Source organism: Epinephelus fuscoguttatus, linkage group LG18 (genome assembly GCF_011397635.1).
Source record: "Epinephelus fuscoguttatus linkage group LG18, E.fuscoguttatus.final_Chr_v1".
Lineage (NCBI taxonomy): Eukaryota > Metazoa > Chordata > Actinopteri > Perciformes > Serranidae > Epinephelus > Epinephelus fuscoguttatus.
In genome coordinates, this window is record NC_064769.1 from 34350105 (window position 1) to 34365793 (window position 15689).

Consider the following 15689-nt stretch of genomic DNA (forward strand, 5'->3'; position numbering starts at 1 on the left):
CTGAGATAAAATTCTGAAATTTACCACATGACTCTAGAATTTTGTCTTTTTTTCATGAACATTGAAGATTTATTTAGCAAGAATTTGCATGTGTATGTTTACAGTAAAGTTTACAGGCAAACATTTTGATGCACTGTAGGCTCAATTTTTTATAAATCAAAAATCTGAGAAACGTAGTTTGTGGAGGACAGTCTGAAGATGCTCTGTAGCAAGTTTGGTGTCACTTGAGCAAAAATTGTGGGAGGAGATAGGTTTAAGAAGTTTTACAGTTTTTGAAAAAAACAGAGTGATGAACTTCATAATTTTAATAGGTTTAAATGTACAAAAGTTTCTTCAGTATTGGGGCTACAGTTTGATGAAAGTTGTGAAGTTGTAGCACGTATGGTTGATTTGGGGGTCATCCGACATCCCATTGATTTGACCATATTAAACCCATTGTTCTGAAGTCCCGTTGTTCTGAAATCATCATGATGCCCTGTGGTTAAGGTCTGGTTAGGTTTAGGCACAAAAACCACTTGGTTAGGGTCAGGAAAAGATCATGGTGTGGGTTAAAATGAAAAAGAAAGTGACAAACACACAAGCTGTGAGCCTGCTTCGCCTCAAGCCTTTCCCAGCTGACCCAGAGCCGGTCGCGGCGCACCATCAAGGCAGAAATACGCCCTCCGGGAGCCGCTCAGCACCGTGGAGAGCTCCCCACACAACCCAGACCCCAGAGTTAATAACAGGAGGTTATGGTGTTTCACTCTCTCCTCTCTATGGCACTTGTATCTCGACCAGTAGCCTACTTTTGTTGCGTTGCTGATCCTCTATGGTACACAAATACAGTATAGCCTAGTGTAATCACATATCAGAACAACAGGACGTCGGACTAATGAGAGGTCCGAACAATGAGAGGTCGGAACAATGCTACAGCACCGTTGATTTGTTATGAACTTTCAAAGTTTTGAACTTTAGATGCTTGCTGTAGCGCCACCATCAGGACTATTGGCTTGAGTTTACAGCTGAGGATATCTGGCATGAGACTGGACCTTTGTGCAAAGTTTGGTGAGTTTTCATCTATGGGAAGTATGATTTCCTCGGAAGAAGAAAGAAGAAGCTGCCAGGACCCTAATAATGCGTTCCATAATGAAGTTATAAATACAAAAAATGAAATGGTAAAACAGTAAAGAGCAATGTTTCATAAACATTGTATTGGTAATAACCCGTCCCCCAAGATCATCCTTAGTTTCCTTTACACACATTTACTTATTTCACAGGTTCGGAGCTTTATAGCCGGCATCTTATGTTTGACTGGTGTTCAGTTTCTAGCGTCTTTTCAATAAACTATTTGGCAAGGCAGTTCTATTTTTAAGCCACATTTCAAACACATGAGCAATTCAAAGTGCTTTACACAAACAACAGAAATCAATGGAAAGACTTTTAAAATCAGTAAGCAATAAAAAGAAAAGAAAATCAATTAAGATAGAGTCAGATTGGATTCATGTTAAAACAGCTGAACCAATTTTATATATTTTGTTGACTTGTGTATCTACATTATCCCAAACATTTCAACACAATGTTCAAACCTTTCAGTGGCGTCATATCCTCTTTGCGCATGTATCAGGGTTGTGGTTGTTTATCAGAAGCTGTCATAAATTGACATTTTATCCAGTTTTAAGCTATATTTCTGCGATACACTTCTTAGATCTTTATTGTTTTTATCTTTGTATTTTAATCTGATGAAGGATTTTAAGTAATTGGACATGGGACCTTAAGTTTTCCCCTTAAGTATGACACTTAAGGCTTAACTTCTGCTTAGCTAAACTACCTACTCAGTTGCACAGAATCCCTTAAAAGGTTTCTTTAGTTAAGGCAAAACATTAACTCGCTTACTGCCTTGAAAGAGATTTTACAGTGATAAAAGTTTCCTTGGAGATTGTTTGTGTGCTTGGACTCACTCTTGTGACGCCTGTTATTGTCTCACAAAGTTGGCTTATAGTTAGAAGGTGGAAAAAATGGCAGAAGCAAAGAAGACAAGAAAACCATACTGGTCAGAGGAGGAAAAGATTATACTTCTGGAGGAATACAGTCATAGAAAGCACAAACTACTAAAGTAAATTTGATCCCCGAATACCAGAATGATTGTAATGAATGAAAATGAATTCAGTCAAATCTTAAGTGTAAAATCAAAAGTGTATCCATCAGGATTTTCCTGGACACAGAACATTAAACTTGGGATGTGTTAGCGTTTTTCATTTATCACCTTAAACTTGGTCATGTTGCAGTTAAGAGTCAGAGGTACCTTAAGTTTTGTTTTTACCTTGCTTTGGGTGCTAAGGTCTTTTGTGCAACAGTCCTGGGAATCCTTAAGTGTAACATAAGGACAAGGAAAAAAACATAAATACTCAAGTAAAGATTTTAAGGACACCTTAAGGAGAAGACTTAAGGGTGTTTTGTGCAACCAGTTTTATTTTTGAGGAAACTTTAATTAGGACTTTAAGGAAATTCTTAACTTAAGGTGTTTTGTGCAACCAGCCACTGGATCTTAAGTTATCAGACAAAAAAGCTAAGCAAACGTGAGCAGTAACTGGGCTCCAGCTCCTGCTGTGCTGAACAGCATTGGAAAAACACTGATTTTTAAAGTTAAAGTGTTTTATTCAGTGTTTTTACTGGTTTAAATCACCTTGTGTGTTTGTTTTGGAAATAACGAGACCACTGTAGATAATTCAGCTCCCAGTAAAAACCTTCTGAATATCTGAATCTTAAGTTATCAGAGAAAAAAGATGAGGACATATTAACAGGAGCTGGGCTAGCAGCCCCTCCGTGATGAGCTGAACAGCTTTGGAAAAACACTAATTGTTAACGTGACAGTGCTTTATTTAGTGTTTTTATTGGTTTTAATCACCTGGTCTGATTGTTTTGGCGAGGAGGAGGCCTCTGTGGACAATTCAGCTCCTAGTCAAAAATCTCCTGAACAATGAACACTGAATCCTAACCAGGAGAACCTGATGCAGTGACGCCATTGCTCCCTCTTTCGTTATTGTTTTGTGATCGAAGGTTATACTGAGGGCCGCTCAGATGAGTTTATCAATATTTTTATTGACTCAGATCTTCTTTTATCTGGACGTCAGTGGCTGGACAGCAAGAAGACAATGATCAGAGACCCTTTAGTATGAAAATCTAGCCACCTGAAACTGAAGAGATTGAGGGGAACGAAGATTTAATTTTGAATATTTTCTATTCCTTTTTACAGAAAACGCATTCAGAAAGACAACATCACGTTTCATTCCAACGGCACAGTGTCCTACAGGGAGTACAGAAGATACTTCTTCGAGCCGACCATGTCTTCAGGGAACGAGTCCGATGTCGTCACGATTCCAAACATGCTGGTGCTGGTAAGACATTATTTTACCTGCATCTCAACACACACACATGCACACATTCTCCGGTTAATTCACTCACTATATTTTCTTTGCTCCAATCCGTGTTTTCAGGGTGCAGCAGTGATGATGGAAAACATGCCCTTTGCAGTGCGTTTAATGATCAGTGCAACATTCAAGACTTTCAAAGAGGGGCCCTTCCTGACCAAGACAGTAGGGGAGCTGATGTGGGGTTACGACAGTGGTCTGGTTGATTTCCTCAATAAATACCTGCCCGGCATGCTGCCCTCATCGGGGAAGTTTGGCCTCTTTGCTGAGGTGAGTGTTTCAAATGGTTTGTAAACTCCAGCTTTATGGCCCCAGTGTCTAAGAGACTAAAAAAAAATATGTGAAGACCAATGAGAACAGCAGTGTTTGAAGGATGTAGTGTACTCACACTGAAAAAAATACAACAAATTAAAGTATTTAAAATGTGAACGTGCATGCTAGAATCACCTAGTTTTGAGTGAATGTTCATTTTATTTGTGATATTTTAAAATAAGTCACACTGTACACAATCTATGTCATCAGGCATCAATCAAGATGCAGCGTCAGTGTCCTGCAGGGCTGTTCGTTGGCACTTGATACCATCAAGATATCGACTGAAATAACATAGTACATAGTAGTAGGGCTGCTCGATAATAGCAAAAATCATAATCATGATTATTTTGGTTGACATTGAGATCACGATTGTTGGACAAAACTACCCACTGACGTTGGAAACATCATGCATTTATTAAACTAAAAAAGTTGTCTTAAACAGTGGGTTTTCTTGAACTTTAATTCAACTGAAAAACAAATTTAAAAAAAATGTGTGAATAATTACAGTATAATAAATGAATTACAATCATTGGAAGCCAAAATTGTTAATGAAAAGTAAAGTTTGATTAATTACCTAACGCTCGCAAGTAGTATGGAAACTTCTCCAGTCAAACGGTACCTGCAATTGATTCTTTTTGTTCCCAGAACGAGAAAAGAAAAGACAATTTGAATGCTGTTGCCTGCAGCCAATCACAGCAAGCATTTTTCTACTTAATGCAACTTGTGATTGGCCCATTATCGCAGCAGCTAGAACCCGTACAGTCTGTGGTGTGATGTATTTGATGGAGTTGGCAGCTCTTGTTCTGCAATGCCACAAAAATTTTAGTATCAGTATCACTTTAAGGGTACTGGTATCATAATATTTTAACCTATAAACAGCCCTAGTGTCCTGTCCTGTAGTACATACAGTACATACAGTTTGGGACATCCTCTCAGCACCACAGACTGAATGAAAGAAGTGGATGGAGTAGCCTCGCATCACCAGGCTCTTCACGTACGGCGAAGAGCCTGGTTTCCATTCACTCTGAATTTTGTCTGGATTCTGGTTCCGGTCTAGAGAGCGGATCCAGAATTCACCAAACTCACCAAAGTAAAAGTGTTCACCAAAGTAAAACTTTAAATTCTGGCGCACCATCGCTTTCTGTCTCCGGTTTCTCCATGTTGGAAAGTTGAATTGGAAAAGAAAGAAGAGTGAAGACTGTCGCCACGATCGGTACATTTTAATCATTTAAACATGGATGTACAACAGTCTGTTTTAGAAGAGGTTCTTCAAGAAACTTGGTTGATAGAGCATGCTGCATGGCGAGCATCACACAGTTTTCCTCTCTCTTCCGCTCCCACCGCCCCAAACTCTATCGAAAAAATGCATTTACAAACTACAGGTATAATGAACAAAACTAGGATCAAGTGCCTATTAAATAAAAAACTGAAATAGACAATAACGTGTAATACAATTAAATACAATAAAAGAAAAAGGTTAACTTAATGGCTTGGGGCTTTTCTTGTAAATTATATTCTTTAAATTAAAAAGTTTCACCTCATTTTTATCAGCTTGGTGCTTTTATTTTGATGGAAAGGCGCATCCATCGAATTCTGGATCCTGTCTCTCTCGCCCTGGTTCCGGTTGCTTACCAAAACGGCCACTAAACGGTCCCAGACTAGGATGGAGCCTTTAGCTCCAAGAAGTGAAGCCTTAAACCTGCAGTCTTTCTAATGGCCAGCAGGGGGCGAGGCTATTGGTGAAAGTCAGATTCAATAGAAGTCTATAAGAAAATGAGCCTACTTCTCACTTGATTTATTACCTCAGTTAACACTTTCCTAATGAGTTAATGGTCTCAATCACTAGTTTCAAGTCTTCTTCAACACAGCATGATGTTCATTCTTTAAATTACAGTCCTATTTAGAGGTAAATAGACATGAAGCAGGGGATGCTTTAGAGCGTGGCTCCCTTGCGATGTACAAGTCACTACCACAGCGGTGTTCTCGGGTTCTCAGTCACATCCACCCATCATTCCTCCACAGCTCCACCCCCGTGTCCAAATATGGTCACTTCTTGCCCCAAAAAGCCAAGATTTCAAACTCAAGGCTTTATAACGGGAATCCACAAACCATAGGGTGACGTCACAGTGCCATATCCACTCCTTTTATACAATCTATAGTCAGCAACAGAGTTTATCGGCACACACATTTACCTTTAGTCACTTTTTTGACTTTGAAAGATGGCACCCTGGATGGCAGCCTCAGTGCTGTGCTCTGTCACACTTTCTCTTCTTTTATTTGTCTAGTTTTCTGCTCTCTGTCTTTGGTGACATTCACCACCCTTCGACACGCTTGTCAAACTTTTTCACCGACTTTCATGAACTGGCGAGCTTTGAGTCGAGGAAGAAGCAGCTCTATATGGGCCTGGGAATATTAGCAGGAGAAGCTGGAGCAGAAAACGAGCCAGAGTGCTTGTTGAACTCTGACAGCAGGGATTTTAATGCACTCCCTTCCATACATTGAGGGAATATCTGCTCTCTGGCTCTCTGTTGCTTCTCATCAGAGCCAACATTGACTTTTGCATGTCTGCTGCACTGTGCTTCACTGACACCTGGATACAGATGCTTCACTCCATCTGCTCCCCCTCTGAGCCAACCGTGCAACAGAGCTATCAAGAAAAATGAGTGTACAGATGTCAGAGAGTTGGAGAGATCATGCAGTCCCAACACGGAGTCTCTTTTAATTGACTGTAAGCGTTGCGTTCACCGCAGAAGTTTTCCTTGTTTATTTACATTCTCCCCCAGGCAGAGGCGTTTCAAACACCAGATTACTATCTTGGAGGAAAAAATATCCAGACTCCCTGCTCATTGTTTTTAGGGACTTTGGCAGAGCAAACCTCCAGACTCCAGACTCCTGTACAACCAACCAGGCCAGAAACACACAGAAGATCAGGGTAACACAGACGGGCTTTTCTGAAAAGCTAAAGGTTCTCACCCAGCGACCTGATATCAGTGTTGACAAACCTGCAGGACATCAGCAGCTACAGGGAACAGTCCCTCGATCTGTGGAGACATGTCCAAGGATGACCTAAAGGTGTTTTACTGCAGGTTTGATAATGCCACTTTCATACCTCTCACCTGCTCCGACTCAGACATCAAACATCCAACTATACTCCCTGACCTGCAGGCAGTTGCTTCCGTCAAATTTTGTCCCGCCTCCAGCTCTAGACAAATCTTACGGGTGTCTTAATGGAAGAACCTTTTTTTTGTGCTGTACTTCCTGCATTATACCGATGTAACGGCACTGCGTCTAATCAACACAATGCACTGGGAAAGACGCTGCCAAATCTGCCAAAGAGGAACAAAACGTAGGGCTAGATTGTCTAAATTATGCCAGTCCAATTAGATTTGGTTGCTCAATACGAATATTTGATCGCTTGTTTCTTTTTCCATATAGACTTTGAAAGTTTGAAGGGGTTTCAGCGGGATGTTCAGTGTCACACTGACATTCATGTAATATCGTAAACGAGCTAACTGTGGTAACGACGGAACGGAAATGTGCAGCGACAGCTAGATAGATATCAAACAAAAGCCAGAGACTATATGGTATTAAGTAAATTCACTACTTCTCTGGGTAGCTGCCTCTTTGTTCCCAGCTACCTGTACTGAAGAGCAGCACATAAGTGAGGAGCGCTCACTCTCCAGTTAAATCTGAGGACCAAAACGTCCCCAGATGTAGCCTGCATGGCACTCTAACTAAATTGAAAAACAAAACCAAAAAAAATCTGTTCTGGCATGTCCTTTGGATGTCCGCTTTGATGAGGATATAGGGAATTTGGAGGCTGCGTCAATGCCTTGAGTTCTTTCTCACGTTTCAACAGGTGTGTGATTAATTTTAAACCACTGACAGGCGAAGTGAACATTGATCACCACCCACGCCCCCCCAGCAGGACAATGAGCCATGCCACACGCCAACAACTGCTCAGGAATGGGCTGAGGAATGTGGAAAAGAGCTCATCCTGGCCATCAAATTTCCCAGATTCCAATCCGATAGAGCATTCACGGGATCTGCTTGTACACATGGTGGGGCCTCCTTGAATCGAACTCGGCTCTGACCTGTCTAAGCATGGACACAGGACCTCTGAGTGTGTCCTGTGGTGTTGAGTGCTGAGGCGTTGTTCCGGCATGTCCCACGGACGTTAAATCTGATTGGGATCTTGAGAATTTGGAGGCCAGGTTGAAGCCTTGAGGTCTTTCTCACGTTTTAAGTGTGTGGAAACAAACATTGATCAGCAAAAACAATGAAACCACTGACAGGTTAAGTGAGTCATTTTGATGATTTCATTACAAGGCAATGTTCTGCTGGGAAACCTTGGGTCCTGGCTTTCATGTGGATGCCACCCGACACGTTCCCCACACCTACACTCCGTTGCAGACAAAGTACTTCTCCTCACAGCAACGACGTGTGAAGTTAATGTCTATTCCTTTTTACGTGCATTGTGCAAACATACTCTGCCCATAAAAAAATAAAACTCTGAACTCTGTGTTAACGTTATGTTGTAATCAAGCAGAAATGTGCGCTTACATGGATCTGATATAATATTGCCAGATAACATTAGGAAATTAATTATTTTTTGTGCAGCAAGGATTCCAAAAGCTACCAGCCACCCTATAGAATACCACTGTTTTTTGTTTCTTGGCTGCTGAGTAAAGCAAATGTAGCAGCCAACTGTATATATTACTAACATCTGGCTGCAGGCTGGATCTCCAGTCCTGAATGAGTTGCAGCAGAAGTTGAGCCAGGTTCAACTTTTTTCCCGAAGCACTTTGCAGCTCACTCTGAGCAGTATTGCTGAAAACGTGATTTAATTAATCAGTGAGTGATTTCCAAAGCAACATTGCTGAAGTGTTCGCTTATTCAGCTCTCTGAAATGTGATGATTTGTTGCTTTATTCCTGTTTACTTGATTGTAAATTGACTATCTTTGGGATTCGGACTCTTTGTCAGACAAAGCATTAACAAGCTCACGCTGATAACAGATTTATCTCTGTTTTAGTTCAACAACTCCAACACCGGCCTGTTCACCATCCACACTGGACAAGACGACATCAGGAAAGTCCACAAAGTCGACTCCTGGAATGGCCTGACGGAGGTGAGACGTCAGCATGACACCTTCAGTTTTTATGTGTCTTTCGCACCCACCTGACTGTCCTCTCTGTTGATAGCTGCCCTACTGGAGGACTCCTCAGTGTAACATGATCAATGGAACAGCTGGACAGATGTGGCCTCCCTTCATGACCAGAGAGAGCACTTTACCCTTCTACAGCCCCGACGCCTGCAGGTAAAAGTCTTATCACTCTTTCTCAGTTTATTTTCCAACAATTCTTTTTGCATACTTATGACTCACATGTTTTGTTTTTTTTCAGATCTATGGAGCTTGTTTACCAGCGTGATGGAGTGATGAAGGGTATCCCTCTGTATCGATACGTTGCACCCAAGACCTTGTTCGCCAACGGGACAGATTACCAACCTAATGAAGGCTTCTGCCCCTGTAGACAGTCCGGTCTGCTCAACGTCAGCAGCTGCAGACACAGTGAGTGAACATGAACACGTCTGTATTAATTCTCAAGGTCACACTTTGTAGCGGATGATGTGATGTCAGGCAGACTCTGCGTTGACTAAACGAAACCCAAAAATGAAAATGGCGTCACTGAAGGTGACATAAATATTCACTTTGTATGATTTTTGTCAGCTTATGGTTTGAAACCTGTTTATTTTTTCTTTTACTTGATTGCTATTTACTTTTCAGAGACATGAAGAAGTTGAATAATTCACAGCCAAGGATAAAGTAAAAGCCTAAAAAACATAATTTAATGTCGCAGAAATATATTTACACCCTCTGATTTAGACCCAAAGATTTTGAGAAATGTGCAAAAAGTACAACAAGAAATGTAGTGAACTAGAAAAGTGCACAAAGTAGAATGCAGATCTCCTCCAGAGAGTATGTTGCATAGAGCAGATTAAGTTTTCCTACTAACAGGAACTGAAGGAAAATATAAATCCAAAGTAGTTATGAGGATTAATGTATTTTTAATAACTATAACACAGCCACAGATCTTTGATCCATGTCGTTCGTAGCTGGACTTTTAATGGGATTATTATAACCTTAGTAATTACCTTGATATTTGTGCTTATTTACTGATAATAGCACAAATATCAAGGTAAAATAACCAAATCAACAAAAAATGCAAGTCTACAAAATCCCACAGGTGAAACACTCGTCTTTGAAGCCAATTTTCGTAGTAGCCAAACAGTGGTACTATTTGCGGGATCCATCATGTCATGCCCTGTGGCCCAAAAAGACTTTTTCCATTGACTTACATGGCAAAACAAACGTCTATAATTCAGTGGATAACATTTTTTTGAGTGTCAGTAACTCGTTTCACTCTCAGGATTTGATCCATTAATGGTCCGATTACATTTCGAAAGTCTAGAAGAGCAGCGCTATTAAATATTTTATCCTCATTCAAGATAGCAGAGTGCTAAACTGGAAGTTATCAGGACGCTAGGCCTCACTCTGTAACGCTCGGCTGCTGTGAGTCTCTAGTGGGCCTGCTCTATGGGCAACACAGTGTGGAAGTAGTGCTGATCTTCCCCAGATCACCCAGGTAATTTTGGCTTCATGCGCTACCGAGCAACTCTCATAGGAATGAACAGGGTCCTGGGTTCAAAGCTGTATCTCCTCTCTTAATTCATTCATGGGACTAACCCATCCCGTATTGTGTCTGACTTTAGTGGATCATAACATATCGAGTATGGAATTGATCTGCAGATTCACTGGTTCAATATGAGACCAAACTTTTTTGTTGTCAGTTTTGAAGCCACAATGAAGGTCACGAGTCAGCAGTCATTGACAGAATAAAACAGTCAAAACAGGTTTGTCAACAGTCCTGAATCACCGCAACCGCGAGAGGTCCTTGAGCATACAGTCATAAATGTGCGCACAAAGTATTAGGCTGATTGGTCCAGTAGTTTGTGAGATTCGCCTTGGCAGAGATAATTCTTCCATACTATATTGACGAACACTTGGTGCTTCATTTGAACTCTTTCACTGTGGAGAGAATTGTGGTCGAGCTGAATAATTGCAACACGTCTTTTTCACTTTGCAGACTCTCCAGTCTTCATCTCTCATCCTCACTTCTTTAACGCTGATCCGGTGCTGCTGGACTTCGTGCAGGGCCTCCATCCTTCAGAGGAAGAGCACGGCCTCTTTATAGACATCCACCCAGTGAGTGCACACACACACACACACACACACACACACACACACACACAGTTGACTCCCTGCACACCTCAGTGGTTCCATCTGGGATTTAAAAACAAACTTAACTAAAATATTTTTGGTGATGCCAAGTCAGATGTTTGTTTTTCATAATGAAACCAACCAGTTCGTCTTTCAACTTCCCTCTTAATTTAAGCTGTGGATGCATGGTCATGATTTCTGTTAAGAATAGTTTTTTTAAGTAGGGTTGTGTGAGGTGCTTATCCATAGTCAGTTTATTACATACAGTAGATGACAGTCGGCACGCCCCTATTTTGGAGATGCAGGCTGGAGTAACACCACAAGCTAAGCAACGTACTGCTGTGGAGAGGAGCAGCAAATTGTATTTCAGCCACCTACAAAAAACAATCAGTTTAACTCCTTAGAACATGAACACGAGAGGCTGCACAGCCATCGCCCACTATCCAAGTGCTGCCGCTAACGCTAGTTTGTAAAACATCCTATTTGTGCCGGTTCATCAGTTGATAAATCGATCAGCCTCTAATCATAACAATGAAAACAATTTCTTGGTGTTTAGGCAACAAGACATAACTTGTTTCACTTGTGTGAAATAATCAGTGGTGGATGAAGTACCTGAAAGCCAAACTTGGGTTAAAGTATAGATTTCTCACCAGAAAATGACTCTGGTAGACGTTAAAGTCACCTAGTGGAGTATTACTTTAGTAGAAGTCTTAAAGTATCTGATGTTTACTGTACCTAAGTATCAAAAGTGATGTTATTATATTAAATGTAATGCAGTATTGAAAGTGAAAGTAGTGAAATAATACTGCAAACAACCAAACTAAAAATACCACAGGTGACAGTGGATTGTTTGCACAGGGCTGTTGTCAGTGTCCTTGAGTTCCGATGTGCTTATTTCGAGCAGAGGTGGACTGATTACGTATCACGGACGTGTTCTTATCGAGTGCACACTTTTATCTATTTTAAAACACAGACCGAAGAATCTCCCACTGGAGGTGGGTGAAAGGTGGCTGAGTTTACCTCCAACTGATACAGCTGTGTTAATGCATTATTCATGTTTTTAGATACGTGTATGAGGTCTTTGGAACGTGCCTCAATACTGCGTCCCTTAACTGATGCTGCTTTGTGGTTTATAAAAAGGAAATTCCACTTCTCTCTGACTGATGGATAGATTGTTGAGAATGGTTTAAAGGAAGTCACTCAGCTACAGTCAGACTCTTTGCACACAGCTGTTTATCATCATGTAATCGTGCAGTTATCACTAAGTGAAGCTGGTAATCATTATCATCATATATTTGATGTTGTTGACCTACTGCTGGTTACATGGGTAAACTGTCCCTGAGTCTCTGAGAAGTACCTAAATGACCTCAGCGATATCTGACTTAATTGCTGTGCAATAACAATAAAATTGGAGGACTGATAAGTGTCTCACACTACACGCCTTACACAACTCAGCTTGTGTAAACCTCACCTCCACGGTGTAGTTGGCTGCAGCCTGCACTGTGATAAGGTAATTGGAAATTGGACTATTTCCTGATAATTGCAGTTGTTTGAGAATTAAGGGTTATTAGCAATCTTTCTATGGCTCCAATAAAAGACTCAAGATTGTCGCCATGCAGATAAAAGCTTGTGTAAGATGACCTCAACTGGACAAAGGGACGAATCCAGGAAATGTAATTAGATAATGAGTTAATATTTAAGGGAGATCACTTGGCGTGGTCTAATTCGAGGAAAAACTCAGAGAGATGTTGGGTATGACATCTTTATGCTGCAGCTGAGATTATGTCAGCGATTTATAAAGTTAATTCTTTGTCAAATAAATGAAGCATTGAACCTGTAGCTGCGACCGGCAGCTCTATAGCTCGCTCTGTCTAGAGCTGCCCAACTAAGAGTTTTCCTAGTCGACCAATAGTTGTCATTTAGGGCCATTAGTCGATCAGTCGCCCACATGTTTCTGATATGAATGTAATGATTAAATGATATATTTTGGTGGTTTGAGTTGAAGGTGTGAGAAAGAATAGTATCAGTAACATTGTTAACACTGTGCTACATTACAGAGAAATACAAAACCGTACTAATGAACCTTCATTAATATAGGCCTATATTTTATCTCCAAGTGCACGTCACACACTGAGCGAGCCGCCTGTTAATGACGCTGTGGGCTAATGGGCATGTAGCTACTTCCATGTTTCAGATGATACGTCATGTTTGTAGTCGACCAATGAAGATGAGTTTACATATCACCTTGGGTTCGTCCTTCACCTTCTCAAAATGATCCCACACTTTGGATTTCCTGCCCGACATGTTATTAACTAGCCTGTGGAATAACCGCAGGTACCAGCCCTGGAGATTAGGGGCCGTACACATGCTGCGTCTTTAACCACTTGGAAAAAGCGAGGTCGAGCAAGCAACCTTAACAAGCACCTGGGTAGCCCTGCACTAACATGATCAATCTTTCTGTATTTATCAGACCGAATATTTACAGAAGAAGGGAAAGATATATGTTGGCTGTGATTGGTTTGTAACATGACTCCTGTCTGACTGCTGAGTGTGGCCACTCCCTGTGTCTGTCCTTTGAAATTTCAGTTTTGATTTATTTTGACAAGGCGCAACTTCTAATAGAGTTCAAGACCAACAAACAACAAAACCAGTTGTATTTTCATTGCTGAATTTCACGCAGCTTTTTTGGCACCACACATGAATGTTTTTTGGCAACCTGTTGCTGTTTTTCTAACAGGGTTTCTGCCCCCAAAACCAGGCATTTTAAGCCAAAACATGATCTTTCTCTAACTATAACCAAGTGGTTTTTGTGCCTAAACATAATTTGTTTCAAGTGACTAGTGACATAAAAATAACAGTTAGCATGTCAGCCATTAGCCTAGATACAGCCGGGGCGCATAGTAGCGTCAGACCTGTTAAAACGTTAGTGAACAGGCAACCTTCAAGTGCAAAGTTAGTCCACTAAACAAGCTTTTTTTCCCACAAAGACCGCCTCATATCGTTAGGATAAATGTCAGAGAACATATAGAAAACGACATGTAAATGTGTTGTCTTACCTTACCGCTGTGCTGCCATGTTTGTTTACCATTTAGCTCTGCTTTCCAAAGCGCGGCCGAAATATCGCGAGAATAAGCAGCAACAGCTGGAAGGCAGAACCGGACAGTAGCCTGAAAAGTTCATTCATTTATTTTATGAAAGATTTATAGAATAATGGCTGGCTAACATGCTAACTATTATTTTTATGTCACTAGTCACTTGAAACAAATTTAGGACGATAGGAGACAGGTTGAAATAAACCGAAATTTCCCTTTAATCACTCTGCAATGGTGCAGAGTGCAAAGGATGCTGGAGTAAATATGGAAAAATAAAAGTCACAGATTGCTTTATATACATGAGGCAGGTAGATATGACAGTATACACTGTGTGCATAGATTTCTATTTTATTGTGAATGCACTTACATGGTGAACAAACTGTACAGTGCAGGTACAGGGGATGCTTATTGCACATGGATTGTTCCTGACACTATGATATGAATAACAAAGCAAGTTATTCCAACTAATATCTCAGACTGAATTATCAAACTTTGAAGCTGATGTTGCTCCCACACTGTTTCTCTTCATCGATCTGTTCTCTGCTGGAACATCCTGTATGGTTTCCCTCTCTGCAGTTTCTGTGGTTGTCGCTGACACACAGTGAGCCATGGTGGCAAGCTAAAAACATTAGTCATAAACTGTGAATGCAGCAGCAACAAGCTGTGTCCGCCCTCTAATCACAGTAAACACAACCACTCGCTGCCTGAGAGCACCTCAACTGTCACTGGCGAGCTGTTCGGCTAAAGTTACGTAATCCTCAAGATTTGTTCACTTCTGGGGGGTATTGTGTGTACCTCAGAGGAGACCAGAGGATTAAGACCATAGAACAGAACAAGTTGTACCGTAAAGAACCAATCAGCTCTGTTATTTCAGAGCTTCATTTTTTGCCACAAGCTGCATTCCTATGGTCTGCTCTTTGTCTTCATCCCGCTAACTTCAGCTCATATGTACATTTTATCAGAGCCATATGTTAAAACCGGAATTCTAACATCTTTCTCGTTGAGCAGAATGCCTTCAAAGAAAATAAAGTGTGCGCAAGATGATAATCGTATGTGTATTTGCATTACAAATTTCTGCGCCGAGTGATGATTTCAAGATCCAAATGTTCTACACTTTGTACTTTGTACTTCAGAAATGTAAATGTGAAACCAGTGTGCCAGTGTTACAGCGACCCCTTAGTCGTGTGAAATCTGTAAAGTAGAGACCAATGTCTTCTCAGCTTGGGACAGGGACAGTGTCAGATTTTTCTTGTTAAAACATAAACTGTTACCTGGAATGAGTTACATAAACACAAAGGTCAGGTGTTTCATGAGGGAACATACGTGTTTGGCAGCTGTGGCTGTCTGGACATTGATAAGAAGGAGGAAAGCTTGAAGCAGTGACATGAATTAATGACATTAAATCAGTTCATGTCAGTGTCTGTGGTTTGAAACTCATCAGTCACTTTGTTCAGTTACGAATATTGATGGCATTTGGGATGAAGGACTTCTTGAATACATTTGTAGTTGCGAGGGACCCTATAGTGCCTCTTTGCTTTCTTCCTCGTCCTTTATGTTTGGTCAAGGGATTTTGTGGTTTGCCAACTTTTTTGCCAGC

The 15689-nt window shown here is 40.9% G+C and overlaps 1 protein-coding gene across 4 annotated transcripts in view; it reads left to right on the plus strand.

Moving 5' to 3' along the window:
- scarb1 (scavenger receptor class B, member 1) overlaps positions 1-15689 on the plus strand; it is a 53394-nt gene that overhangs the window by 15128 nt on the left and 22577 nt on the right. For all 4 annotated transcript variants that reach the window (XM_049603741.1, XM_049603742.1, XM_049603740.1 and 1 more), the window contains exons 3-8: positions 3233-3374; positions 3474-3677; positions 8754-8849; positions 8923-9038; positions 9124-9290; positions 10867-10985. In XM_049603741.1, coding sequence (XP_049459698.1) covers positions 3233-3374; positions 3474-3677; positions 8754-8849; positions 8923-9038; positions 9124-9290; positions 10867-10985 — 844 coding nt within the window. The remainder of the gene's footprint in view (positions 1-3232; positions 3375-3473; positions 3678-8753; positions 8850-8922; positions 9039-9123; positions 9291-10866; positions 10986-15689) is intronic.